Source organism: Diadema setosum, chromosome 7 (genome assembly GCF_964275005.1).
Source record: "Diadema setosum chromosome 7, eeDiaSeto1, whole genome shotgun sequence".
Taxonomy (NCBI): Eukaryota; Metazoa; Echinodermata; class Echinoidea; order Diadematoida; family Diadematidae; genus Diadema; species Diadema setosum.
This window is the reverse complement of record NC_092691.1, coordinates 2,609,032-2,637,002: the sequence shown is the minus strand read 5'-3', so window position 1 is coordinate 2,637,002 and position 27,971 is coordinate 2,609,032. Positions and strand designations below refer to the sequence as shown.

At 38.4% G+C, this 27,971-nt stretch overlaps 1 protein-coding gene across 1 annotated transcript; it reads right to left on the bottom strand.

The window, feature by feature from the left end:
* Positions 1-1,670: 1,670 nt before the first annotated feature.
* Positions 1,671-23,724, bottom strand: LOC140230487 (conserved oligomeric Golgi complex subunit 1-like). Its single transcript, XM_072310642.1, has 26 exons — positions 23,637-23,724; positions 22,372-22,416; positions 20,921-20,987; positions 20,160-20,263; positions 19,466-19,532; positions 18,493-18,678; positions 18,031-18,072; positions 17,305-17,391; positions 16,689-16,725; positions 15,768-15,875; positions 15,485-15,535; positions 15,168-15,239; positions 13,882-14,069; positions 13,097-13,201; positions 11,802-12,040; positions 10,861-11,088; positions 10,156-10,257; positions 9,633-9,740; positions 8,823-8,868; positions 7,146-7,210; positions 6,081-6,174; positions 5,203-5,280; positions 4,524-4,600; positions 3,245-3,566; positions 2,376-2,579; positions 1,671-1,816 (listed from the first exon to the last, which is right to left on the bottom strand). The coding sequence occupies exons 1-26, from the start codon at positions 23,717-23,719 to the stop codon at positions 1,682-1,684; spliced, it is 2,940 nt and encodes a 979-aa protein (XP_072166743.1). The 5' UTR covers positions 23,720-23,724; the 3' UTR covers positions 1,671-1,681.
* Between the last annotated feature and the right edge of the window lie 4,247 nt (positions 23,725-27,971).

Here is a 27,971-nt window from a genome sequence, read left to right as displayed (position 1 = left end):
GTGTTGTACTGTCCAAAAGTCTTGGAACAGAATAATAATAGTCAGTTCTTAGAACGCATAATACCATAAGATAGCCTCTCTGCATGTACGAAATTAATGAAAACAAAATCTTTCAAATATTTCTCTATTCATATGTAATTAACAATTATCAAAAAGGTGAGTTTTGAACACAGATTTGAATTTATCACAATCTGTTATGCATCTGATACTGAGAGGGAGATTATTCCATGGTGATACTGTAGTGCCATTTTTCCAAAAGCCCTATCACCAAATGTCTTAGATTTGACACTTATTTCAGAGATGAGATTTTTTTTTTTTTTTTTTTATTTGAGTGCAGATTACGACCATGATGATATGGCTTGATGAGTTCACTGAGGTATGCAGGGGCATTTCCATGAAAACATTTGAATACAAGGGTCAAAATCTTTAACCTGATATGGGCTCCTACGGGAAACCAATGAAGACTATGAAGGATGGGATTTATATGATCCATATATCATATATTTCCAGAAACAGAAATGATTAATCACTTGTAGGGTACACTACTGAAGTTGAATGTTTCCTGGATAGCTATAACTTCCACAAATCTACATTTCCTGTCTCTAATAAAGCACCCCTGGTTTCCTCTGTAGAAACATTCATTTTTCGACATCACATCTTGACATAAATTTCTTTCTTGAGGAAGCATTGTAATTGACTGCACTGATCAAGCCTAAAGAATAAGATCAACTTTTGTGAAATTGTCTAAGTTTTGTGAAGCCCCATTACCTTTCTCTTGGGAAATTTAAAGATTATCACCTCCAAAACATGATCGGAGCAATATTTCAAACACACAGAATTTAAAACGCCTACAAGACTAAATCACATCCAAATGAAATGCAGTCAAAATCTTAGCAATGAGAAAGTGAAGAGAAATAAACTCAACAGAACAATGCTCAAGATTCTATATTACATTCCATTTGAGTATTTATTTATCTTTTTTTTAATGGTTCATCATTGTCTTATTCTTCTTGCAACCCAGAAATTAAACACTGTAAAAGTGCTAGTTTCTGGTTGTGCGAAATGCATGAAAATTCCACTTTGACAGTATTGTTCAAAAGCAGAAGGCTTAGATTTGGCACATGATGTGTGTGTCTTTGTGTGTACACTTTCCACAGAGAAATGAGAAATATGAGGGAAATATAACCAAATCAAGTAGTGAGGGGCTGAGAAATCGTTGACCACTGATGATAGATTAAGGCATCTTATATATTCATGTCTTACCATTTCCAAGTTTTGATTTGAATCAGAACAATTTCTGCAAAGGATAAAAAGTCTATTGTATAGAGGATGGAGGCTACTACATTATAGTACCCACAGTTGCAAAATAATGGTGTGATAAGATTGATGTACGGCTGTGGAATAACGAAGTCATCTTCACATTTAGCAACAAAAAAATGACACATGAAAACATTTTCCATTCAAGATCCCTCTTATTTTCCTTGGGAACTGGCTCTGCTTCTCAACGTTTGTTCAGATTGTGGTAGAAATATTTATCCTCCACACAATATTCTTATCTCTTCTTCTCCCTTGGCAACTGGCTTGGAGTTCCAAGACAGAGGTCCATATTTGAGATTGAGATGTCCAATCTCTTGGTCTCCCATGGCAACCAGCTCAAACAATCTCCGGAAGGGCTCCTCACTCATGACTGACCCCCGAGATTGGAGAGCCAGCCGGACTTGAGGCTGGAGCTGAGACGAGATGAAAGCGAGGCTGGAGAGGAGCGAGACTTGTGCAGGATGGCATCCATGGGGGAGGGCGTGGCCATAGATGAGGTCTAGAAAAGGGGGGGGGGGTAGAACACAACCAGTTAAAAACGAATAGGGACAAAAAAAATTATGAATATTTGACGTTATCAGAAACTCGGGATAATAAAGGTAAAGTGGAATATTTACTCTAGGGAGATGTATCTCAACATGCACGAAGTTTTTTAACCCCAAATCCATGCAAAAGCAGAGATGAAGTGGGGACAGGGTAGTGGTAGAACACAACAAGTTAAAAAGAAAAAGAAACAAGAAAAATTATGAATATCTGTCATCATCAGAAATTCTGCATAATAAAGGGAAAGTGGGGGAAAGGTTATTCTGGGGAAAAGTAACTCATTAGTGAAAAAAAAAAATTACTGCCCAAAAACAAAAACAAAAAAACAATAAGAATCAGATGGGGGGAGGGGGAGGGGGTGGCAAAATACAACCAGTTAAGAGAAGGATGAGAAAGAAAAGGAAGAAAATGAGGAGGAAATGAAGGAAAACAAGAAGCAGAAGAGGAAAAAGGAGAAAATGCAGTACAAATAGAAGGAAAAGTATAAGGAAAAAAAGAGCGATGAGAATACAAACCTGAGGCTGTTTCTGCCGAGGCAGTGCTGGCTGCAGGGTCAGCTTGCTGGTCTGAGAGGTGGTGGTGCTGAGGGGCAGAAGGCTGAAGCGCACCTGGGGACTGGACAGTGGCAGGACATTGTGTTGCTCCTGGTAGCCAGCTGCCGATGACCGCTGACTTGAGAACAGGTGCTTCTCCGGACTGGTCAAGAATCCCAATAGGAGCTGATGTCATGGAGAGTGGAAATTACCGGTCAGTTAGTTTTATACAACTCATCTGAAACGTTCTATCGAAGATTAAAAAAAAAATACTCTTCTTTTGCCAATAATGAAGACAGGTTATTTTCAACACTATTTCCAATATAAATTAATAAAAATAATATATCAAATCCTGCACCACAACACATAACTCAAACAACGACAATAAAATCAGACCTGAAGAATGTGGTAATACTTTGTTACGGCATAGTTATGGCAAGTTACAGCATACATTAAGTGAGTAAATACTGAATGATCAGACTGTATCAATTCAGGACCCCTTCACTAGAAACTCAGAAATAAGTCATTGTGGATGAGCCTAATTTTGAAATTAGCTGAAATCAATTCCCATGAATAGCTAGCACATCCTTTGTACATTGCCACAGATGATGCAGGCAAGTATTGAAAATGACACTGAGATATGATCTGTGTTGAATATATGAGTGAATACAGTTTTGCAGAACTCTACTTCATATTTTTTTTGAGGCAGGCTGCTTTTCACTCAGTGGATTACAGATTGAATCTACCAATATTTGTTGTACTCAGGCATGAATGTATTACACTTTATTATCGAGACAAAATCTACTAATTTACTGATTAATGACATCATCCAATTTAAGTTCCTCACTTACCGAGCACCTATGGGCGTGTCTGTTTAGGTTGGAGGTCATGTGTGGGGTAAAGACATCCAGGTCAAAGGGGTCAACGAACCCTTCCAAGGTGTCCATCAAACCATGCAGCATGTCGTTGAACCTGGCCTGGTCTTTCTTGTCCTCGCCCCGCCCCAGCATGATGCTGCCGATGAATCGGATGTCGAAGAGAAGCTGCAGGGCCTGTGGCTGGGTGAGCCGATGGCTGGCATCTCTGCCTCTGGGGGATTTCCCCTTTAGGATGGATTGGTAGGTGTGAAGGAGACCATCACCAGTAGCTTTTACAAGCTCAGACACCACAGAGCTGAATGGGACAAAATGGCAATTCTTTTCCATTAACTTTTTCTACCTCTACAATCATACAATGAACATCACATTGTAATACATAGGAATACATAGGGCCTTACCACTTGGGCCCCTCCCCCCAATCTTTTTTACCCCAGAAGTGGCACCAGAAGTATAAACTGGGGTCCTTCACTTTTAAAAACATAGTGCTGGCCCTGAACAGTTCCTTTAGGAATGGTTTCAAGATATTGTTCAGCATGTTTGTATAGTGATTTCACCTTCTTTGAGGCTCTTGTCTGTTTTCAATACATTTCTACCCATTTAAAGAGAAGTATAAACAAAACGGAATAAGGAAACAATTCTATGGAAGTATTACAAATGATTAGATTCTGGAAAATATAGGCATTTAAGGTTGGTATTTATAATGTAAGCATGATATGCGATATGTCCTCTATATGTGGGATACAAATTCATGTCTTAGAAACACCATACGTCTAGGACATAAAACTAAACAGAAAGTCCAGAAATTGATCTCAAAGGAATATAGCTAGACTGATTTAAAACTTTAAAAACATTACAGGAATATACTACTGCCATCTTACGTTTCTTCCAAATACATCACTCACTGCCATTGTACTTCTCATTTGTCCCAATAATAGACTACATGATTAGAATTAAACAAGGAACACGAGACATAATCCTGAGCTACTACAATTAAGCATAAGACTTTGCAGACACTTTGGTCTGTATCCATGAAAGTGGTTTCAATTTTTGAAAACGGTTTAAATTCAGTCCACGGACTAAAATAAGCATGAAATAGAAGTACCATTCCCATGCATGTGGCAACACACAGTCATCATTGGATGTCTGTTGGCATATACGATCTGTCACATGCATTTATGCAGAAGAAATTTACATATTCCATGAATTAAATTCAAACCACTTTCATGAATACTGGTCTTGGTGTCTTTATTACCTGGAAAGGGCATGGCCACCAACACGGTTGATCTCCTCACACAAGCCATATAAGAGGGACTGTACGTACCAAGATGACTGTAGGACAAGAAGACAGACATGCGATAGGTGTATTTCTGGTAAAGTTCTCTTCTTGTATAAGTGAGTTTGGGATATTTGGTGATTATTGCAAGCAAAACATTGCATTCAAAACAACTTGTGAAAGAATGCCTCCTGCTCTTCACAACATTTTGTGAAAAAAGACAAACAGTCTAACAAACAAACCCACACACACCAAAAAGCTAATTTTGGCACACTCAACTGTCATTTTTAACAGTAGAACTATATTATATGCAAACATTGTTTGCATCAAGAAGCCATGTTTTTGTGTACGTTGCTGAAGATTAGAAAAGGGTCTACCAATATCACAAAATGCAAAGTGTGTACATCAATCATGGTGTAAGTGAATAGATGCAGTCACTGTGCAAAGGCCAAAGTCAGGTAAGTTTCTGACAAATGTATGACACATGTGGAGTAGACAAAATATCTAAGTTCAGTATTGTATATGTCAAAGCTAATTTTCCCACTAAAACAGATTCAAATAATGCGGAGTTGACAGTATATCAAATTGGGTTTAAAATGTCAGGTATCTGATATGGTGCATGGGGAGCAGGATTCAAAATATATGGGAGGATAAATACCTGGACCGGAAGACGTATCTTGGAGGACACTTTCTTGCCATCCTCTGTCTCTTCTTCAATGTCAATGCTGTCCCATGCCTGCACAAGAAATTCACAAGAACACTACTGTGCTTAGAAGGGACATCACCAGCACAATGTCTTTTGACTCTCATAATTCACCTCAGTAGCTCTCATTTGGCAAAGAAGGAAATCTCTTATCAAATCGTGACAAATCTGTAAGATATGTCACAGAAATGGTAAAAACATGAAATGTCAAGATGTATAAGCATGAAATGTCAAGCTATCAAAAGTCTACTACAATGGTTTTAGAATCAACATGCTTATTGTTTCAAACTTGTTAAGAATCTTTATTTCACGAATGTTCATAGGCTGAAAGGAAAAATTTACTGCCCAAGGAAAAAATTGTTAGCAATTAAAGCTAATGCTGGAGAGAGTGAAAAAAGAAGATAGATGGACTAATACTTAGTATTGAATTGTTTCAAGCACAAAGAGTAAACACCAATGAGCAAAATGTCAAATGCAAAACAAAATACACAAACAAATTAAAATTCATTTAATGGAAGAATTCTGGCCAAACCATGAAAATATATCATTTGTATTAAACTATTTACATCATCCCTCCACTTTCTTTTTCAATGCATTGAATGTTGGGAAGAAAAAAAGAGAGAAGAGAGACAGGTAATGTTGAAGAGAGCAGACAAGTAGAACCGTGAGGATGAAATCTATCACAAAAGAAGAATCTTTCTGACTGGTGTTGAGGCTACTTCTCTTCCTTCCTATATTTTGTTTTATTTTTCTTATCACTAAGTTTGGGTTCAAAATGTAAAGTCTATTCTTTTCAAGCATGAAGCCTAGTCTTGCCCAGCTTTAGAACTCACCGTCGAGTTTTTCAGCAATGCAGAAGGCGAGGTGTCAGTAAGGTTGTCTTTGAACTCTGCCAAGAGTGATGTACAGGTGTAACGACTCCAGAGTCTAGGCAAGGGGTGTGGAAGTAGAAGAGAACAAAAACATCATGGAGCATTGGTCACAGCAATTTATTCATATCTTATGTAACATCAAAAGGATGTGTATTTCCATCGATGGTGACAGTAAAGAAATGGTTCCCAGCTACATTCATCGATATCAACATTCTCTGCTTATAGCCAACATACTGTATGATCTCAAGTTAATCACCAACAACAATAACACATTGACCGCTGACTCATATTGTATCCTCTTGCTCATAATATAGACTTATACAGATAGCCAACAAGGAAGCTACATCCTCAGAATTTACTTCAACACACCTGGCCTTCAATTTGTCCACAAGTAAAATCAAATTGCCTTTAAACACAAACTTTGTTATCAAGTAAAGATGTCACATTTACATTTTGAACACCTCTTTTCATGACTCAATTTCCAGCAACATGTATACGTCTGTCGTCATCAGGCTCTTCAACTAGCAATTACGCAAGGGTGATTGCTCTCCTACATTTCACATGCATGAACATACAGAATTTATGATGTTAGGAAGATCTCCTTCATCCAAAATCTGAAACTAGGTGGTGGTATGGAGACAAATTTCTCACAGACTATTTCTATTCCTTTCTGGGTCTGGCATATGGATGTGCATTTGTTGTCAATGCTTAGTGCATACAAATGTAACTGAAACCCCCCCCCCCCAAAAAAAAAAAAAAACAAAAACAAAAACAAAAACAAAAACAAAAACAAAAACAAAAACAAAAACAAAAACAAAAAAAACAAAAACAAAAAAAAACAACAACTACAACATCTCTACAATGATAAAGAAGCAAACACAGCATTGGTTTTTACAATCATGATCACATTCATTAGCTTTCTTGCATTTTCCTGCATTCCCAAAACATAGACTTATGGCTTGGACTTTAGCTAGCTAGTTCCTAAAAAACTTGACATGAATGGACAGCTCTGAGTGAACTACTCACTTGTAAGCCTCATTGGACTGAGACAGAAATCCAGCTTTGGACTTGCCCCACTCATCATCCGTGGACTAGTATTGTATAGGAAATAAAATAACATTCAAGACTGAGCATCACAAACAAAGTACTTGGGCATAGACAATATCTCAGAAGTAATGATGACAGTAATCATAATATGGTCTTTTTTATTCTGGGTAGCCTCTTCAGTGTTGCCACTGTTTTACCAGCAAGTGTTGCCTTTCATACCATAGTGTTCCCAGAAATCTACTTATGTTTTGAGGTCATGAAACGCATGATGGCTAAAATCATCTTGTCCAAGGAAGTAGTAGACACTTGACGGGATTTGAGCTACAGGCATTCCATTGAAAGTCAAAAGCCTTATCTGCTATGCCACAGTGCTCCTACAGAGCAACTAATGTGGTAAAGACTAAACAAAGATATCTCTGTCATTTGCAAACTCATTCACATCTAGTTCATGATGCTGTCATAGAGACATATTTCACATGGGATATTACATTCATCATGGCAAGAACAACAGAAATCTGCCACATCAATTAGAATCCAAAATATCACTTTTTATCACTTTTTCTTTTCTAGCAGTGTTTACCATGACTGACAAAACTCGCTGAGGAAATTGACTGAAAAAGCTTTTGATGGCTGGTTTTGAAACTAAGTCATTGTAGACAGAGAAACAAATATACTATAACATACAGTTTGTAAGTCTTACACAGTGTGACTGTTCTTCAATGACAAATGTCTCCGTACATTGGCTCATTTCACAGTAATGGCAATGTAAAATTACAAAATACGAACTTAATTGAATTCTAATGGCACAATAACTAAAGTTCTTCACACATCTTGGAGGCTTAGAACACATTATACCACTCCTAGATATTATGTGTTCTGTGATCATTTGCAAACCATTATTATTTTTTTTTTTTTTCACACAATCACCATTCACTTCCCTGGAGAAGGTATAAATTTGTACAGAATAATGAAGCTACTGCATATACCAAATATTTTGTGAGGTTTTTATCTTAAATCATTTTGTGAGTCGGTTGCTAATTACAAATTTAAAAACACGCAAGATTTTTAATGCTGATCCTAACATGAATGTGACATGCACACAAACAATCCTCCATTAAGTACTGTACAACATAATCCCGAATTTCTCTACTCATGAATTTGTCCAGAAGCCCCAATTCATGAAAGATTAGACTACCTAAATATATCACTTCGGTGATCCCTCGCATTTATCCCCAAGTTGAATTATCCTTCGGGTTTATGCCAGGTTCAAGTGTGTGCGTGTGTGTCACACACAAACACACTGCTATAGCTTCTGACCACCCGAGCATTGAGAATTAAGGGTTTCTGGGACGAACACTGTACTATAGGGCTTTCTATAGCTCAGTCGGTAGAGCACCGGTCTAGCAATCCGGAGGTCTCAGGTTCGACTCCCGATGGAATCCCATTTTCTTTGCTCACTTTTCCACTACCTAAATATATGGCGTATACAGTAGTACAGACAGAGTGTAATACATTCTTTATGGTCTCAGGACACTAATACCAATGTTAGATTAAATGACATGATCTGTAAATCACAACAATCAAATATTACTGTATGCTCTCTATGCTAGAGGTAATAAGGCAATGGCAATGTATAAATGATGGATTTAGACTCACCGTTGATGATTTGGTGTCCCTCTTACCAGCAATCTTGGTTCTTATTCTGTACACAGAATCATTGGATGAGGTGTGCAAAAGAATTTAATCATTATAAGGCAAACATACATGCCAAAATTAGCATTTTGTATTAAAGTATTTTGTGCATCTGACTAAAACTTACCACAAAGCTTGAAAATCATTTCTCACAGACACTTGGAAATTATTTCTCACGGAAATTATTTCTCATAGACACTTGGACATTATTTCTCACGGAAATTATTTCTCATAGACACTTGGAAATTATTTCTCACGGAAATTATTTCTCATAGACACTTGGAAATTATTTCTCATAGATAGTTGATAATCATTCCTCATAAAGATGCTTCTTTTGGAACATGCATTCAGTGTTACTTTTTCCAGGTTTGACAGAATTTATGCATCAAAATCAGGAGATTCCAAAGAGCAATAAGGGCAAAACTTCAGTGTTACATGCATCTAAATAGCTGCAGTATAGTTTCTAAATCAGGAAGACTTATATTCTCTTGTCATGACAAGAAAAAAGTAGGTCTAATTCACCAAGAAACCTCTGGTCTCAAGAATCAAGGAAATATGAAAGCTCTAATATTTTCTCTGAGAGCTGACATGAGCTACTGGTGGCAGCATTGCACTCAGAAATCCTGATAACAATCCAACAGACTCCACAACAAATCAATGAATAACAAAATAAATGTACATGTACAGTGTGTACAAGAGAAAACCATACACACTAAGTTGCTAAGCACCTAATTTCTGTCAAAAGAAATATATTTTGGATGATATTTTTCCTACCTCTGCTGCTCAGATTTCTGATCTCTCTTCTCCGTGATCAAGACAGCCTGCTGTAGGTGGGGTGAGAGCTCGGTCAGGGCAGAGCACAGACGACCCAAGAACACCACCCTGGAATTGGGGGGGGGGGGGAGGGAAGGACAAAATGAAGTACAAAGCACCTTTATCTCAAATCATGACACTGTTCTCTACAGAAATTAATCATGAAATGATATGAAATTAACCATCAGGGAACAATATCAAATCGAAAAGGAAAATGGAAGATGTTTTAAATGCACACAGTAATGACAAAAAGAAAAAAATATTAATGGCAGCTCCTTTTCATAAATATAATCGCAAAGTGTTTATAACTGGTGCATTTTTACACTTTCAGTGTTTAAATCTGTTCAATTCATAGCTACTGAAAGAAATAAACACTTAACAGTGACTTTACTAGACTTTGTTTTGACACAATCTGTACATTTCTGTGGTCATCATTAGGTGTCATTACAAGTATGATGTTTGTTTGAGGAAATGAATGTCTTACCTGTTGATTGTACCAACAGCCTGTTCCTCAAGATTGGCCTCATGGGCTGCGTCGAGGGCGCTCTTACAGTCTGTCAACTCTTGCTTGATGTGCTCAATTAACCTGCAAGACAACAACAAATGAATACTGGTAATAATGGGTAGGCATTGGTTCCATCGAGAAAAGGAGTTGTACTATATACTGTATACACCATATATTCAGCAAGTTTAATTCTTGGCGAATTGGGACCTTCCCTCAATTTCCCAAATGATTACATTCGCAATCATAGAATATAGCAATGGACAGAGAAATGTACACATGCACGTTGCAGTTATGTCAGGATCACAGCTGATATTTTCACATTTTCACATTTGTTTAAGAAGTCACACTTTCTTCTGAACATTTGTATTATTCTGTGTTTACAATTACCATGATAAGGAGAACACTACAAAGCTTGAAATCAACAACTCTTGAAAATGTTTAATCTAACTGCCCACTTGCTAAAGTATCTATGCAAAAACATCAGCGTATACAGTAGCAGCGGCGGATCCAGGGGGAGCGCACCGGGCACGTGCCCCCCTTTATTTTTTGTTAAAACAAAATAAATAAAAAGAAAAAAATGGGGGCAGAGTGTATGCCCCCCCCCTTTAATTTGTAAAAGCGCCTCCTCTTTACGGAATTCCTGGATCCGCCACTGCAGTAGTGTACAAAGTTTTGGCCACCTACCTATTGACACACTGTGTGCAGGCGATCTGAAGGAAGCTGTGGAGACTGGTTGTGTCGGCATACTTGTCAAACGGACCCTGGGTCCCTCTGGAGGTCGCTGTCTGTTTGTCACTCAGCTGCTGCTGCTGCTGCTGGGGTCTGTCCGTCTGTCTGTCTGTCTGTTTGTCTGCGTAGCATCCCAAGTCTTCCAGGAGGCTCTTTAGTCTCACGTCAATGAAGGAACAGATGCTGGAAAGGGGATGACAGGAGGATGATAAGACAAGGAGGGGGTAAGTTGGATAACTTTAATTCTTTGTCTGCAACATTCGAACTCCTGACTCAGTCAACGGCATACCAACTTTGCATATCTCCTGACTCAGTCAACGGCATACCAACTTTGCATAACTGTGCTCAAATGCACAAACCCTCCAACACTGATCGATAAATCACCAAATGGCACGGTACAATGAAAGCGTTTCTCGTGATTCCATCCCTGTCACATTTTGTTTTAATTTTATGTGGTGATTGACCATCAAGTTGAGTTCCCGACTGGATTTGCTAGTAAATACTAAGTTTCTGTCACTGCCTAGTGTGCAATAGTCATGCATCTACAATAACATAGAGATACATTGTACTGGTCATTTGACAGAAAAACAATAATGGATTTGTCATACAATTAACGTCAAAGCACAGCTTGGTATTTTCTTTACAGCATTGCTCATGACATGTCCAGGGTAACAAAAATCTATAAAACTTACATGGATTTTAAAAACATAACGTTTCCCCAAAGCATGACTACGGTGCTGTCTCAGAACAACGTGGCTTACGGGGGGGCTTCCACCTTGGCACATAAAGAGTTAATAGTGGATAACACGAGTGTGGATAACACTTGTCATCTAAAAAACACAACAACAAAAAAATACAAAGTAGACTGATTAACACTTAGTTCATGGTTTGCTTACCTCTGGGTCTTGGGAGTGAAGGCTCTTGCCTTCATGTAGAGGCTTCCAGCATCTAGGACATCCTTGGCAGCTGGCCCGGCCTGCCAGGCAAGGGGACTGGGCACGTCTGAGGCTAGTTCCGTCCATGTGTGGCTAGCCACATCCAGGTCGGCCGGAGAGCTGTCCGTCTCGCGAGAGGCTTGGATGACCAGCTGGTGGCTGTTGGTCAGTGTCTGGTCAAGTGACTCCTGGATGATGGCCTGATAATCACACCAAAAAAACAAAAGAGTCAAAGAATGAATATAAAGTTAACAAAAGAAAAGTGGTGTGTGTGTGTGTGTGTGTGTATACAGTATATATATACATCACATCTCCTTTTTTACCACAAAGTATGTACTGAACATCACCTTTCCCTGAACATCAAACTGTCTATGTCAATAACATGATGTTTACCCAGGGCATACACTCAAACGAATCGTTGCATCATGCGAAACTACCGGGTATGTGATATTTGACTGGCAGGCTTTTCATAAGTCTTATTATATACCTCATATATAGAATCCTCTCATCTGATTGGTTAAAAGGGGAGTCATGAAAATAGCTGTGCCCCGTATTTGATTTACTGTGCCCGGCACCGGGGCACAGTAACTCAACTGTGCCCTGTAGAAAGGTTTGGAGACAGTCGCGACCCCGTACACATAGATCGCTCATATGTACGCACCAATGATACGACCGCCGCGCATTCGATCAGTGTGCTGTAAAAGAGACTAGCGGTCACTGTGCCCTGGTTTGGAGACAGTCGCAACCAGTGGTCGCAACCCACAGAACTCTCGCAACCCCGTACACTGTAAACGTGATGATCACTCATGTACGCACGTAGCACCAATGATACGACCGCCGCGCTGTCGATCAACATTGATTACGAGTGCTGTAAAAGAGACTAGAATCTATATTTCGGTATCTATATTTCGGAATCTATATTTTCGGTATATAAAACAAATAATGACTGCTTGATATTCGGGGCACAGTCTAAATTATGTAGGCCCTCGGTGATGTGAAAACTATAACCATGCCCTCAGCTTCGCTTCGGGCATGGTTACAGTTTTCACATCACCTTGGGCCCATAATTTTCACTGTGCCCCTCATAGCAGTCATTATTTGTATACTATTTCATTCTTCGTTCTGTCTCTTCCTTGCCTTGTTTTCTACCATTCATTCATCCATGAATTCACTTCTGCAACATGTTAAAATTTCCACATATCCTTTAACATGTTAAAATTTCTACACATCCTATGGCAAGCACATCATTACCTCACCTGTATTCTGGTCAAGAAGAGAGGTCGCACAAACTCCCCCCAGAGGCACACAGTGCGTCCCAGCACCCTCTTAGCAACTGTGTTTAGAGGAATATCATCTTCAGCCTGGAATGACAAGAAAGAGAATAGACACACGCAGCAATGATTAAAGTGGAATTTAGAAATTATTTACAAATATTCAGCATCCTTGATTATCTGCTTTACATGCCACCCTATGCATGGCATACTTATATATATTATCTAAGTCCCCTAAAATGATCTTTATCCCTCTTTTTCAAACTTGATCACTGTTGAGTCATACCCCACCCCCCCCCCCCAAAAAAAAAAAAAAAAAAACACACACAAAAAGGACACCATTGCTTTCAGTTTTAAACTTAACAGTTGGCAGTACGCATCTAATCCATCATCTAAAGTTCAGGTCACCGAGTGTGTGCAATGACAAGAAAACATTTAGCACACTTCATCTGGCAAACGCAAGCCCCCTTCTCCCCTCCTCACCTCACCCAAACAAGCAACTAAAAACGAAAACATAAAACCAATGCAAGCAAAACCAAAACCAAATATATAGAATAAATCTAGAGTCCCATTTGGTCATATTCCATACAACAGTTGCAGCAATTGCAATGTAACCTAATTGCAGTCTCCATGGTAGCACATTGGCAATAAACAATCAGATGCGAGTATCTTAGTTGTTGCCATGGTAATTGCAGTTACTGACCAAAAACTTGCCATAACTGCATAGCTCATCATGAAACAGGTCCCAGGAGACAGTTGGTATCACTTACCTCCTGGAGGAGGTCCCACACTGCATCCCTGATACTGGTGAGGCCTCGGATGGAGGTGACGTATCCTAGCAACTTGCTGATCCCATCGTGGACATCACTGATGCAAGTCTCCACCCACTGGGATACGCTCTCCTGGACAAAGGAGGCGGCAATGGGCGTGGCAGCAGCTCGGAGCTTGGGGTGGAACTCTGTTTGTTGGGGGAGGGTTCAAAAAAGAAGAGCAAAAGGAAGAGATTTCAACAGGATATTCATATTAACCATCTTGTCATCACATATTTCAAAGTCTGTCTGTCCCAAACAATAGTCTACATCCATCTCCTTTGGATATGAAACAGCTTAATGTTTATTCAAATTAATGATTCTTGCATCAAGTTGTTGGTTTTTTTTTAACTGATTGACAAATTGCCCTTCATTGACACATATAAACACAGATTATTCAGTGTTTTGAATAAAAAGTCTAGCAATCATGACGCCATTTTTTACACAGACTCTCAGTGATTTGATTATTGTTTTCATGAGCTGTCCTGGAATAAATTAATTTAATGATCTTAACCCGTTGAGGACGAGTTCCGAGTATACTCGGGCAGGTTTCTATGGGAAATGCGTGTTGTAACAAAATTAATCCATCCTCAACGGGTTAATAAATGCTTGCAAAGTTCAATGTCAGGTTCCTCTATCTACTGCAAAACAAAAGAACGGTTAAGCCATATCGAATGAAATGAACTAAATATGATCAGGCATAATATTTGATTGCAGGCACTGATAAAGGCAATAGCTTTCATTTGCAGATAAAGCAATTTGATGTCTTTTCATGTAATGCTTTAGGGGATGAATATCTCAACATTTCATGCCATGTGTTCCTTTCTACAGACTTAAACATGAATTGTGTTGCGTCAAGATGTTCATTTCACAAATTGCCATTTGTATCATAATACATTGGTATGTGTCTCGTTGGTAGGGTGACATGACATTTGCTCCTGCGTCAATATTGCTCAGGTCTTATTTTCTTCAAGGACTTTGGGTTAGGTTAAGGGTTAGGGTTATGATATGGTTTTAGGTTTAGTTCGATGTGAGGATTAGGATTAGGGTTACGTTTGTAGGTAGAATTTATGTTTGGCTTAGCATGCAGATATTTCATGGGAGCAATTGTCGCAGGAGCAGATGTCATGGAACCCTTTGGTAGACTAGCACAGTACATGGAAAGAGCTACCCTGTTGAGACGAGACAGAAATATGTAAGCAAGCAAACACATGAAATGGTGACCGTAAGAAAAACATGAGGCAAACCTGTTATGTGGGACGGTAGATGCTTGGAGAAGGTGCCCACAGCTAGCTCCTCAGCAAGGACAGTTTGGCCATCTAGATGGACAAATGAGTATACTTAAGATTAGATTGATCACATACACATAACATACACACACACACACACACATATACACACATAAGTTATTAATAAAAATGTCCTTCAGTCTTTCACTAACTCTCCAAATAACTAAGTCAATCACACTTAGTTTTAACACATGCTAGACAAAGTTTCAAATTTCTCTATTTCAAATATTGAAGAGATAATCTAAAAATGGCATCTGTTCAAAATCTTTTCTCACCTCCACTTTGGGTCACCTTGTTGAGAACACTGAGAAGAAGGTTGCTTTTCTCTGTAGAAGACAGCGAAATAAAGACAAAACAAAACACAACACAATTCAAAAGAAAAATCACAAAACACTGGGATGCAATTTCCTGTTTCATCACAAAAAGGTGGACAGATTCCTGATATTTTGGGATTGTCATGACAACACTTTGCAACCATGAATTACACAGGGGGTGCTACAGACATAGAAGTGTTCATCTATTAATCTGACAAATATTGATGTGTGGGTGTTTCCTCACCATCGTCTTCCCCCTCATTCTCCTGATGGTAGAAGACAGCATGGATCTGCCTGAGAGTCAGGTTGATGAGGTTTGTCACTCCACACACCTGTCTCTTCACGCTGGTGTCTGGTAGAAAAAAAAAATTAAACATAAACATAAACTAGAAAATGCAAAGTATACCTGCACCAACTTGAGTTCTTTTAAAAGTTATTGTAGAAATGAAACATTTCGCATATTTCTCCTTTCCAAAAAACATCCCTACGCAAATTTCAATATTAAAATCTTCATTATAACCGGTACAGCATATTACGTAGAGTGCACACAGGTTAACTTTCCATATTCATCTTTTCCCCTACAAAAGCCAAAACAAGAATTGACATCTTGATTGTTCCATGATAAAACATTTGTAGTAAATCTGAATAAAATTGGCCAGAAATGTGGCCAGTACAATGCACCCACAACTTGATATGTCCTTCAAAGTCTTTGTCTTCTAGGCAAAACAATGACATAGTTTTACAAACATATCTCATTGAATTTATATCAAGTGGCTGGAAATCTATTTAAATTGTTCAGCAGATATTATGGTATGTACCATTAATCCTTGTTTATGAAGAGTCCAAATTATTGCATATAGGTTTCAAAACTGATCACAGGATCTAATCTGTATTTGGCCAAGGCAAACTTACTGAATCAAGTGAAGAATCCGGAGATTATATTTTCTGCGTGTACATCAAGTTATATGCCAGCTGGATTACTGGGTATGGGTATATATACAAGTGGCTCATTCTCTGTCTCAACTATGACTAACTACACTTCAGAAACTTAGTCCTGTATTTATGAGGCTTGTCACATTTGTGGCATTGTCTTAGTTAAGCTTATGATGCTGTCATGAATGGTGGCAATGCCATGTTTACAGAGCATACCATGGACACTGCTTACCAAATTGAGGTGAGCTGAAGGCCTGATGGACTGCATTCTGGGGGGAAAAAAGAAGGAAAAACAGCTGATATCAACAAAACTCTACAAATTAATCAGCGATGTAAGAAAGTTCCTCATTCACGTAAAAATATCAAAACAACATTTCTTTTTTAAAATCTTACTGCTAACTTTTATTGCAGCTGTCTCCTCCTGATATTATCAGACACAGACAAAGTTACTATCTTCACCCAAGAAAGGGCATGGTGTATCAGCAGAGTGATAGGAGCTATGTGTAGAATGCACAGAAATACTTGCCCCAACACTAACATGAGGACCTAACACCGTGTACGTGGTCCCTTTTGTCATGTGAACAGTCACATGACACCAGTCATTGAGCTCCCTGCCATCAGTCACCTGACACTCTGGCTGAGAGATTTTAATTATTATCCAATCACATATCAGTACACTGCTTAATCAAACATTAGACTGAATGGCCGAAGAAATGCCACAACTTCACACAAGTAGGTTCTGACTGGGATTAATGGTCTCTAGAGCTAAAGATGCACACCTTACCAGATGAATGAAAATTCTACTCCAAGCCAAGATGGTACAACCATTAAAATGTCTTGAGACTGACCTTCCTGGCGAGGAGGAACTCGGTGAAGACCTGACGAGGTGAGGTGTCCTCAAGGAGCATGATGGCACACAGAGACTTGGCAATCTCCTTCAAAATATGAGGACAATCACAATGAGTGACTTCACCAAACATGTGTACAGTGCACTCCTGATACAACGAACACGTTTTGAACACACTTCTCATTACAATGAAATAAAAATTCAGGTCCCCAAATTTTCATCTATATATCTTTATACTGCTTGGCTATAGCAAAATTTCAATATAACAAAAGAAAACTGCCAGTCCCACGGACGTTGTTATAATGGGAGTCACCTGTATTAGAAGAGGCCCTACAAAATAGAGAGACAGGGGTAGGGCAGGCAGTAGTGGGTGTGGTCAATAATTAAACAAACATTTCTTCCACTAAATAATTACTGGAGAAGCTTGTCATGTGATTTGCTGTTTGTGAGTGTGAGAATATCTTTGTCTGTTTTGCATAAAACTTGTATCATCATGTAATCCAATACTTGACGATATCTTCACTTTCTCTCTTTAATTTGGTGTTTGTTTTGTTTCAATGAGTAAACGGACCAGTTTACTCAGTATCAGTGGAACTGAAGTTTTCATTTGGAAATTAACAAAACAAAACAGATAAAGGAACTATGAAAACATACCTTTCTATCAGACTTTATAGAAAATTAAAAAGTTAGATAGGTATATACATACATGTACATTCTTGAAACTTACCACATCAGGTGCATCAGCATTCTTCAGGACATTCCTGCAACTCTGAAAAGCACAGACATAAAGCACAATAATGTGAAAACCCAAAGAAATCAGTAAATTGTGAAGTAACTTGCAACCACTACTGAAGCAATCAATCAACTTTTTCCAAGTATTTTGCCATCTTATTTTCTTATATTGTGTATTACTACAAAATTACTCAGATGACATCCAATGCAGAAAGTTGCTCACGAAATGGGAGAGCTAAGGGTCAGCATTCACACCTAGTATTAAAGCCAGAACTAGATTAACAAGAAGAGACAAATTATCAGCTGATGTCATACACATGACATATAAGTATAAAACCTTGACTTTACACCTTGTATAAGGAAAATGGGGAATGATCTGCGATTGTTGGTCTTATTATACCATCTGCCTCCCATTATTCAGGGAGAAAGCTGACTTCTCATCCTAGGCATTCTTTACCTGTAGTATGCTTGGCTTGAAGTGGCAGATGGCTGCCCACTGCCTGGACAGCACCGGGAACCACTTCAGAAGCTGGGCAGACTGGTGCGTGGTCGTGTCTAGCTGCAGACTGCTCACTATGTGGCATGCAAGCAGGTAAAGCTGGGTGGCGTGTAAGTGTTCACCACTCTCGATGTCACTCCAGATCTGCATGCAAGGAGAATCAATGGCAAGAGTTCACAAACTTTTAGGTTACTTCTCACAAACTTTCACTGACTACTGCAAACATCTTTATTACTGCACAATTATTTTTTTTTTTTCACTGAAAGGCTTTAAAGATCTTATTCATGGGTTCTTGAGTTCACACTGCATGATTGCTTACTTGTATGTTTTTATCTGATTCACAAAAAGGACAGAATTTGATTTGACATTTTCATGCGTGACAATTAATGTACTGCCCGATTGACCTGGAATTTAAACATGAATTCAATTAACAAGTAATGTTGTGAGAGGGAACAAACTTGCAAAAATCTTGCGTAATGTCCATCAAATCATGCCAGTAATGCCTAACTTACAGCCTGCACAGAATGCTTCTACCTGTAGCATACATACATGCACTCATATGAACACTACAACACATACACATACACATATCTTACTGCTACTGTGGCAGTATTTATCAACTGGACACAATTCAACCCAATCAAAATGTGCACAGAAAAATGTGAAGAAATTTTTGCAGGTTTTGGAATTTGCACTAGCCAAAAGTAATAGAAAATTTGTGAAAATTAATGTTACCCCCCCCCCCCAAAAAAAAAAAAAATATGCATTTGCATTATTTAAACTGATAACCCTCCCTTTACAAACAAAGAGAAAATAAAACAATCAAAACAACATAAATTGTTTGATGATGCAGAGAATAAAAATTATATAATTCCATCCATCAACTGAGCTCTAAATAAAAGTAAAACAAGCAGGGCTGTAAGCATCTTACCTTCTCTGGAATGTCAAGGAGCAGTTTGGTCTGAGAAGCAATCGCATAGAAGCCTGATGACTGGGATCTGAATCAGAACATATCAATCAACTTTTGATTTGCAGTTTGAAATGTACAGCAGGTGTGACATCATTAACACAATATTTATTGTTGACACTTTGCAAATCATGGCACATGCACATGAGAGTGAAGCTGTTATGAGAGTTTAGAGTCAGTGGGCATTTGATTACATTTCTGGTTTGTTAACCCGTTGAGGATGAGTCCTGAGTATACTTGGGTATGCGTCTAAGGGATTGTGTGTTGTAGCAAAATCAAACCGTCCTCAGTGGGTTAACAATTTTAAACATATCAACATGGCTGAAATTAATGGCTTAGCATGATGCTGTTCAATACATTGCACTCCTGGCTTTCACAAAATTTTAATGAAGTAAAAATTTAGGTCCCCAAATTAGTATCTATATAGTGATGTATATTTTATATGTTTGGCTATCATAAATTTCGATATGACGAAAGGAAACTGTCAATCCTGAGGGCTTTGTTGCCGCCTGAATCAAGCATCCACTGCTTGGCTGTTGAAAGAACACTCACACACAGTCTCTCATTCAGTCTCTTGTCAAATAAGACATCAAATTTGTAATGCCAGAGTGACTGCTTTGAAAGACATTGTTTGGAGAGAAGACAGCTCTGCACATACCCTGAATTGCCAGCCTTCTTGGGCGATATACTGATCCCTTTTGTGAAATGAGTCTTCTGCAAGTTGACACAGTGTTTCTGCATGTCTTGGATGGAAACAACAATCTAAATTGGAAGAAAAAAAGATACAAAAAAATAATTGTTCAAAAAAATGGTAACAAGAAACAAATTAGAACTATTGAGTACCCTGCCTCCAACTATTAAAGAGCAAAGGAATTAAAAGTTCCCTAATTGGATGAACATGCTCAATTGATACAATATGCCAGTTGTTTTGAGTCACCATTGTTTGCATGAAACATGAAAGCATCAAAACAATACATATTCTTTGCTGACTAAGTGTTTCCAATTTGCCATTGGCATGAAGTCCAACATAACACAGACCCTCTAACTTGTACTGAAACAGAATGTTCTGTTTATATCAAAGAACCATGTTTGTCTACGAAGGTATCTGCTTTATGTCTGTGCATATTTGTGTGTTGAGCCCAATTTCAAAGAATCACATCAAGAATTATTTACTCTTTTATTTCGCGGTATGGTGTTTTCCTTAGCGAAGACAAAACACTCCAACAGAATGTACATTGCCATGAAATGCTAGTAATGCAGAATGCCATCAGTATGTTTTTGAGTTGAAGCTTTTACTTCGACTGCAAGATGCTGCAGGAGATGAGAGAAGAAAATTAAAATTTCATCATCTCATTGTAAACAATGAGGTCTGCTCATATCTTTACTACATCTGTAACAAATGGCCAGTACCCAACATACCTTCTCTGCACAATTTTTCATGTCTGTAATGGTGTCTGCAGCCTCAATCAGATCCCTGTAGCGCTCACTGGAAAATAAAGTAGAGAAAAATATTCAAATAATGGCATAATATGATAATTCAAGATATTCAGAGACAAATATGTGTACGAGAAAAGCGAAACCTGCAAAACAAAAGCCAATATAAAGCTGACCGCTTAAAATAAATGCTAATGTACACAGGGAAATATTGAACTCACTGGTTGATAAGGCCTGAAAGAGGAAACATTTCTTGCATCACAACAATTCCTGTCTTGTCTCAGAATATATATTTTTTTAAAGCCCAAAGAAAGTTCTGGTACGCCTGCAAAAGTTGTCAAATTTTGCTCCAAAATGTGAACGTATGCCTAGGAAATGTGCAGAATAACGCTGCAATAACAAGATATTCGATGGGTAACGACGAAAATGGGAAATATTAACCAAAAACGTTCAGTCTCAGAACTTACCCGAACGGGGTCAGGCTAGACTCGGACTCGGGGATAACTCGGCCTCGCTTTGCTTGACGGCGGGATGAGTTGTATTGGTTGTCCCTCTGGATTGTACAGCGTTGTACTATGCATAATGGAGCGGCCTGTATAAACTACATTGTAGCGTTCTGGCTACTCGCAGTAATGGTCCGAGTTGTTACAACGCGCATCAAAAACCTCTTTGGCACGCATGCAAAATTAGCGCGCCTCTCAAGCACCTCTAAAAACAATCAAAGACGCTTGATAAACAACAACAAAAACTTCAAAGACCGCGCGTCTCAGCAACTGAGGTGATGTGCGTATAATAGGGGATATAGGCTTGAGGACCGCGCGCTGTCCATTTGTTTTGTACAGGATTAGCACGCACTTTCCTGTCTGCTCATCAAGGCCTTGTTTGGTACTGAACATGGCGATCACGAACTGTGTGTAAATTGTCTGAAATAAGGTCGAGTTTTCCCTGAGACCGAGTTAGTCTGGAGCCTTCTGGAATAAAAGTCGGTCTACCGACTTTTATTATTTTTCTCAAAATACTCCAAAACGACTCATCATTCCGGCAAACCGAATCAGCCAAGTAAGTTTCTTTGTAAACTCTTTCGATATATTGCAAGCAAATATGAAATGGTGCCAGACGGGTTCTCAGGCCCTTATCAGAACTTTGTTTTCACTTTAATCCAGTTTTCCAGGAATTTTGTTCTCAGTAAATGGTAATGCAACAGCTGGCAAAATATATACACAATAATAATTGTTTCAGACCATGTATCTACTCAGGGATAAGGACTTGTCTGGGGGAGTGTGTGTGTACTGAGAATAAATAATATCATAGTGACATTCTTAAAGTTTGGGTCCTTCTGGTGTGTCTTGTAAAAGTGTTACCACTAGTACATGCACACAAACTTAAACTACCTCACATATATTGAACTGAAAATCTTGTTTAAAGATATTACTTACCCAACCATCTGTCGTAGGTCCTCCTTCTTTTTCTCAATGTCAGCCCTGCAAAGAATTATTTGTTGGGGTGCAGATGTAATGCTTGTGAGCATATTACTGTCTAGTGAGTCAGCCCTCACCTTAAAACTGTGTACTTTAACCCTCTGTGTGCCACATTCGCATGACCAACTCAGTCAATGGCATGTCAACTTCGCAAATTTTGATGAAAAGCACAGCCACGTGGAAATTAATTGATAAATCAAAATATGCCACTATAAGTAGAAAGCATCATAACCAAAGCTTTGTAATAAAAATTTACATCACAGCAAATCCTGAACTTTTCCATACTACTTTGCTGTACTGCATTTCTCGCATGAATGGTTCTTTAAAAAGTTACATGGCTCTGAAAAACAGAATATTTCCAAAAGCACTCATGATGTGTTGTAGTCTCAGGACAATGTGGCACACAATGAGTTGAAGCATAAACAAAAAAAGAAAAGAAAAAAAAGATGATGATGCGAGATGAACCATGAATTCCTTGGCATTCATTCTTACTTTTTAGCTCATTCAACTAAAATTTTCACCATCTAACAGAAAGCGGTACCAAAGGCTAGATTTTGTAAAGACCAGCAATAGCATGGTGTAGGTAAGATACGTACAAGAGATACAATTCTATTTCATGTTTAAGAACTACTGCTCCAAATTGTCAATTGTCCCTATACGTCTTAGTCCTTCAAATGTCCGATATCTTCACAACTTGTGATAAAGCTGCACAACTTTGCTGATTCAATGAAAATCTTGATAATGAGAATGAAATGCAGTAAACAAAAGAAAAGCTGCAATAATACACAATAATAATGATAGTCTGCAAGATGTAAATAGAGTTGTTGCAGTTATACTGGGCATTTACAATGTGCCTCATAATGTGATGTTGTATTTCTAGTTCTGATCAGCTGTTATCTAAATTTTCACAACAGCAGGAAGTAGGTGAAAACTCACCACTTTTATATAGGTAGTAGCTGTAAAATCTGGCAACTCATTTACATACATTTATATTACATTACTTTTTCCTTGCCTGAAAACATCATAAATGATGCATTTCTAGTTTCATTACACCGCTCTATTCTCTGTACCTTAAAGAGATGGAAGGTCATACAGTACATTTCTTGTTTGTATAATTTCTTTTTAAAAAAATCATATTCTTCATTCTTAAAGACTAGCAGTGCTAGCATGTTCATATTGCACAAATCTTGAGTACATGTGGCCATCATCAGGTGCATACAAACCTGGTCTCCCTTTCAAGTTTTCTAATTTCTTCCACTGTGTATTTCTCAAAGAGATGGCTGGTGCTGAGGTCTGCCATTGACATGTGACCTGATGGGGAATAAGAATGAAACACTTCAACATTTTATTTGATATTACCAATCAACTACTGTAAGAGTGGATATTTTCGCACAACTAATTTTTCGCGCTAGGCCGGGTAAGAAGAGTTTCGCGTGTTTTTAATTCCGCAGAATCAAGACATCAAGTACAGGAACATATGGCAAGCAAAAATATTTGCGTGCTTTTATTTTCACGCTAGTCTCTGGTTGCGCAAAATGCGCAAACATTTCAACACCACAAAAATTTCCACTTTTACAGTATACATGTAAGTATTCATCATTCAAAGACATCATATTTGCAGCCCACATTGTAGACTAGATCTAGTTCAAGTTGATATAAGCAACTGGTAATCTCCTCTCACTGATGACTCTGTGGTATAAAAAAATGCATTAGACAACAACAAAAACTTAACAAAGCCATAATATTAATAGTGTACACCAACGCCTGGATCGTGCAGAAAGAATTTGGTGCATGATGAACCATTATTTACCAGAATCACAAATGAATGAGACTGATACGAATATGTATACACGTTATATGTATTTCCTATTATGCAAGGTACATGTATACTAGCAGGTGATATCTATTGACAATCACGCCATTCATAGTAGATGTACATCACATTCACAATGAATATTTTTCACTTAATTTATTACAATTAGTGTCTATGAAAGTATGAAAGTATTATGAATGAGTTTGGTTTTGCATTTATGGTTCATACATTGTACACGACATTTCCTCTTTCTACTTTCATCCCTCTCCCTTAAAGCGCATAGAGACACCACGGTAGTGATATGCGCTATATAAGCACTGTGTTATATATAATATATATATATGAAAAATGACTTTTCGAGACCTATAAATCTATGTGTTATCACCTACTGTAAAAGTGGATATTTTCACACTCGGCGGGGTAAGAAGAGTTTTGCATGATTTTAATTCCGTGGAATCAAGACTTCAGATATTGGAACATATGGGAAGCAAAAAAAAAACAGCTTTTACTTTCGCACCAGTTTCTGGTTGCGCGAAATGCGTGAAAATATCAACACCTCAAAAATTTCCACTTTTACAATAATCTAAAAGACAAATCTCCACTCCAACTGATTAAATTTACCTCAATAAGAATTTATAAAACCACCGCAAAGGGAAAAAAAAATCATTCCAAACTGAAACTGAAAAGATTGCGTTTTCTAGGGACTTTTTTTTCCCCTTGTCTTCCGGACGGACTTCAGGATGCTTTGGTGTTATACATTTATCCAACAATAAAGGTCAAAGTTGCCCCTCTTGCCTACGGAGTTGATATGTATGATGGGGGGTTGTGTACCCGGACACTTAAGAAGTTGAGATTTAGATGAATTTTTCACATTGCCATTCTCAATAAAAATATTCCAATACACAATGATGAGGTTCTGAAAATGATACTTAACAGTTCTTCCAAAGTAAAGCGAACAAAATCAATTTCTGTTGTAATTAGAGAACTTAACTGAAACTCTTGCAAATATATTTTGAACGTTGTAGCCAGCCTGCGTGTATTGTCTATGGGAATGGATTAACACTGAAGTTTGTTGTTTCTGACTCAAACACGCGCACAAGTTTCACATCGCGCGTGTGATAGAATATTGCGCGCTTCTTCTGGTTGACAAATCATGAAACAAATCGCCGAATTCTGCTTTAGAGAAGTTACCTCAAACCCAAAAATTGGTAATGGTATAAATTTAAAATATTTATTCAAAAGCCATTGTATTTTATGCTTATTCTATGGGATTTTATTGTGTTTGTGGAAGTAAATTTTTAGTCCGGTCCCACAACCTGTCCGGTCCCACAACGCTTGGTCACACAGTAGCTCTCAATCCCACACTTGTCACTCCACAGCACAGCACAGTAAATTAAAGCCGAAGCTGTATACCACTGCACTGCACTGCACAACAAGTAATGAGGTGAACACTGCACTGTGACCTCACATGAATATTAGCGAGTGGGACTGTAAAATATCATTTCGAGTCGTATCGACGAATCGGGGCTGAATTGGTAGCAATCTCTGCGAGACAACAAATCTATAATACGATTTAAACTTACCTGCTGATCTATGACTACCATCCATCATGGTAAACAGCTCGTGAATAATCTGGAGAAGAAATATAAAATGCTAGTTCTGTGGTCCGACGCACGCTGCAGTCAGTTCAACCCTTCCGACACGTCAGCTACCTGTCGACACTATAAAACCCGTGTTATGTTAGTTGGTTGTAAAGGAGTCTGCGCCCAGACTACATCATCATGCACCACTCACTGGGTACTAGTATGGAACTGGATGCATGTATAGTCTTGGCGCAGACTCCTTTATGACCAACAAGGGTTTGTGCCTGCAAGCTGACTTGACACTGTGAAAAAAAGAAAGAAAGAAAGAAAAAAGAAGCTCTCCCCGATCGATCGCCCCCAAAATCGTACACCTGTGGCACTGTGTGGTTGGGGTGCAAGGTATTGTACCGATTCAAGAAGCACTCAGTTGGATCGAGGTACACGTTGTACACTATACACTCCTCCGATATGCCACAAAGATGTAGGCCTACTTTGTACTGGTAAAAGTAGGCTCTACATTTTGATTACCAATATTAAAATTGAATATCAAAGTAGGCTTATCAGTTCCAGGCTATTTTGTGAACGTTAACAGAATAACCTAATTGGTACCGAGAATCACCGACATCCAGAGAACATGGGCTGTCCGTGCATCTAACAACTTTGTCTTTATAGCGAGTTCGCCAATATGATACTTTTTTTTTTTTTAATTCTTGTTTTTGCCTAGGTGGTCTCATATAGGATTGTGTTTTTTTTCTTTGTGCACCCCATTGATTCAACATAATATCATCAATAGTTTTATATGTGTAACATCTGAAAACAAACAATAGAAAAACGTAGATAAACGGGAAATATCATCTCACTCAGTCAGTCGCCACTTTGTTGTTTACAGTTTGGTTTATTGAACGAAAGTGATTCTCGACATCAAATGTAAAATGTAACATTTACGTACGTATGATACTTATGTGGATGTGTCTAGTCTTATTATACAAATTAATCTGTATCCGTTTTCCAAATACAGCACTGATCTGATCCATCAAAGTTCGATTTTGATCAGTGCTTTTTCCTCTGCTTTTCTCCTCCTCCTTCTCTTCTTCTTCTTATTGTCTCTAATTATTCTTTTTCTTCTTTTTAAAACTTTCCCTATCGTATATAGGATAGAATAAAGTTATGCTTACAACCGTACTTATTTTCTGATTAATTATCACAGATGGAGTCATTCTTCTCTATCAATGACTTAATGAAGGATTTTGAGGCATGAGGTCACATCCCCTCCCCCATTGCACGCATATACCGATAGTATGCTCATTCTCTCTCTTGGAAAACACCTCCCAACTCGGGACTGCTAAAATTTCTGAATCCACTTTTCGCGGTCTTTTTCTGGCTTGGAGACCACTCTGAATTCCAGCATCCGGGATTCTGATCCAGGTGACTTGATCAAGAAGTTTCAATATTATAACCACCACTAAAGTTCTAAGGAATCAAAGGAGAGAGAACTGAATCTCGTGGTGAAAAGTCAAAAAATTAATACTTTTTTCCCATTTATTTACAATTCTCGGGCCAGATTTCGTCGTGCCAAATAAACCTTTAGACTTCTTGAACATGCATGCATGCAGTCTCTACAATTGAGGAAAATCCAGCAATACAAAGTCCTGTTCCGCGCATGGAAGCATGAAAAGGTTGAACATATTACAAATCTCTTTTGCATGTTTCACTGCTTGCAATTCGTTCAAAATTATTTCTTTACCCAGAACCATTTCGAAAAAGGCAACATTCGCGGCGGAATTTGTTCGGCGGCATCTTATTGGGGTCCAGTGGGAAACCTCCAGCCAAGCCCACTCCCCATGGAGGAAAAATTAACAAACAAACAAACGAATTTCGAGAATTAGGATGTTAGCTAATCGCCAGTCTTATCTCTTCTCTCCCCTATTTTTCATATATTTATTTGTGTGTGCAAGTGTGTGTGTGTGTGTGTGTGTGTGAGGGGGGGGGGTAGAAGTCACCGCGGTCCTCTCTTCACTTATACCTAATTATCACAGTGATCCACGATGGATGCGTTACTATAATATTGGTGGACACGGTTTCAGCAAATAATTGGCATGTTTGTCTGTTTGTTTGTATATTTTGCTTGCACCTGCGCACATTGCACTCCTATCATAATGTAT

Excerpts from the sequence above, each read along its gene's own strand:
- LOC140230487 (XM_072310642.1), bottom strand. The coding sequence starts at position 23,719 with ATGTCAATGGCAGACCTCAGCACCAGCCATCTCTTTGAGAAATACACA. Across the intron at positions 15,536-15,767 it reads GAATGAGGGGGAAGACGATG|AGAAAAGCAACCTTCTTCTC; the intron begins GTGAGGAAACAC and ends TGTCTTCTACAG. Across the intron at positions 12,041-13,096 it reads TCTTCTTGACCAGAATACAG|GCCATCATCCAGGAGTCACT; the intron begins GTGAGGTAATGA and ends TGTGATTATCAG.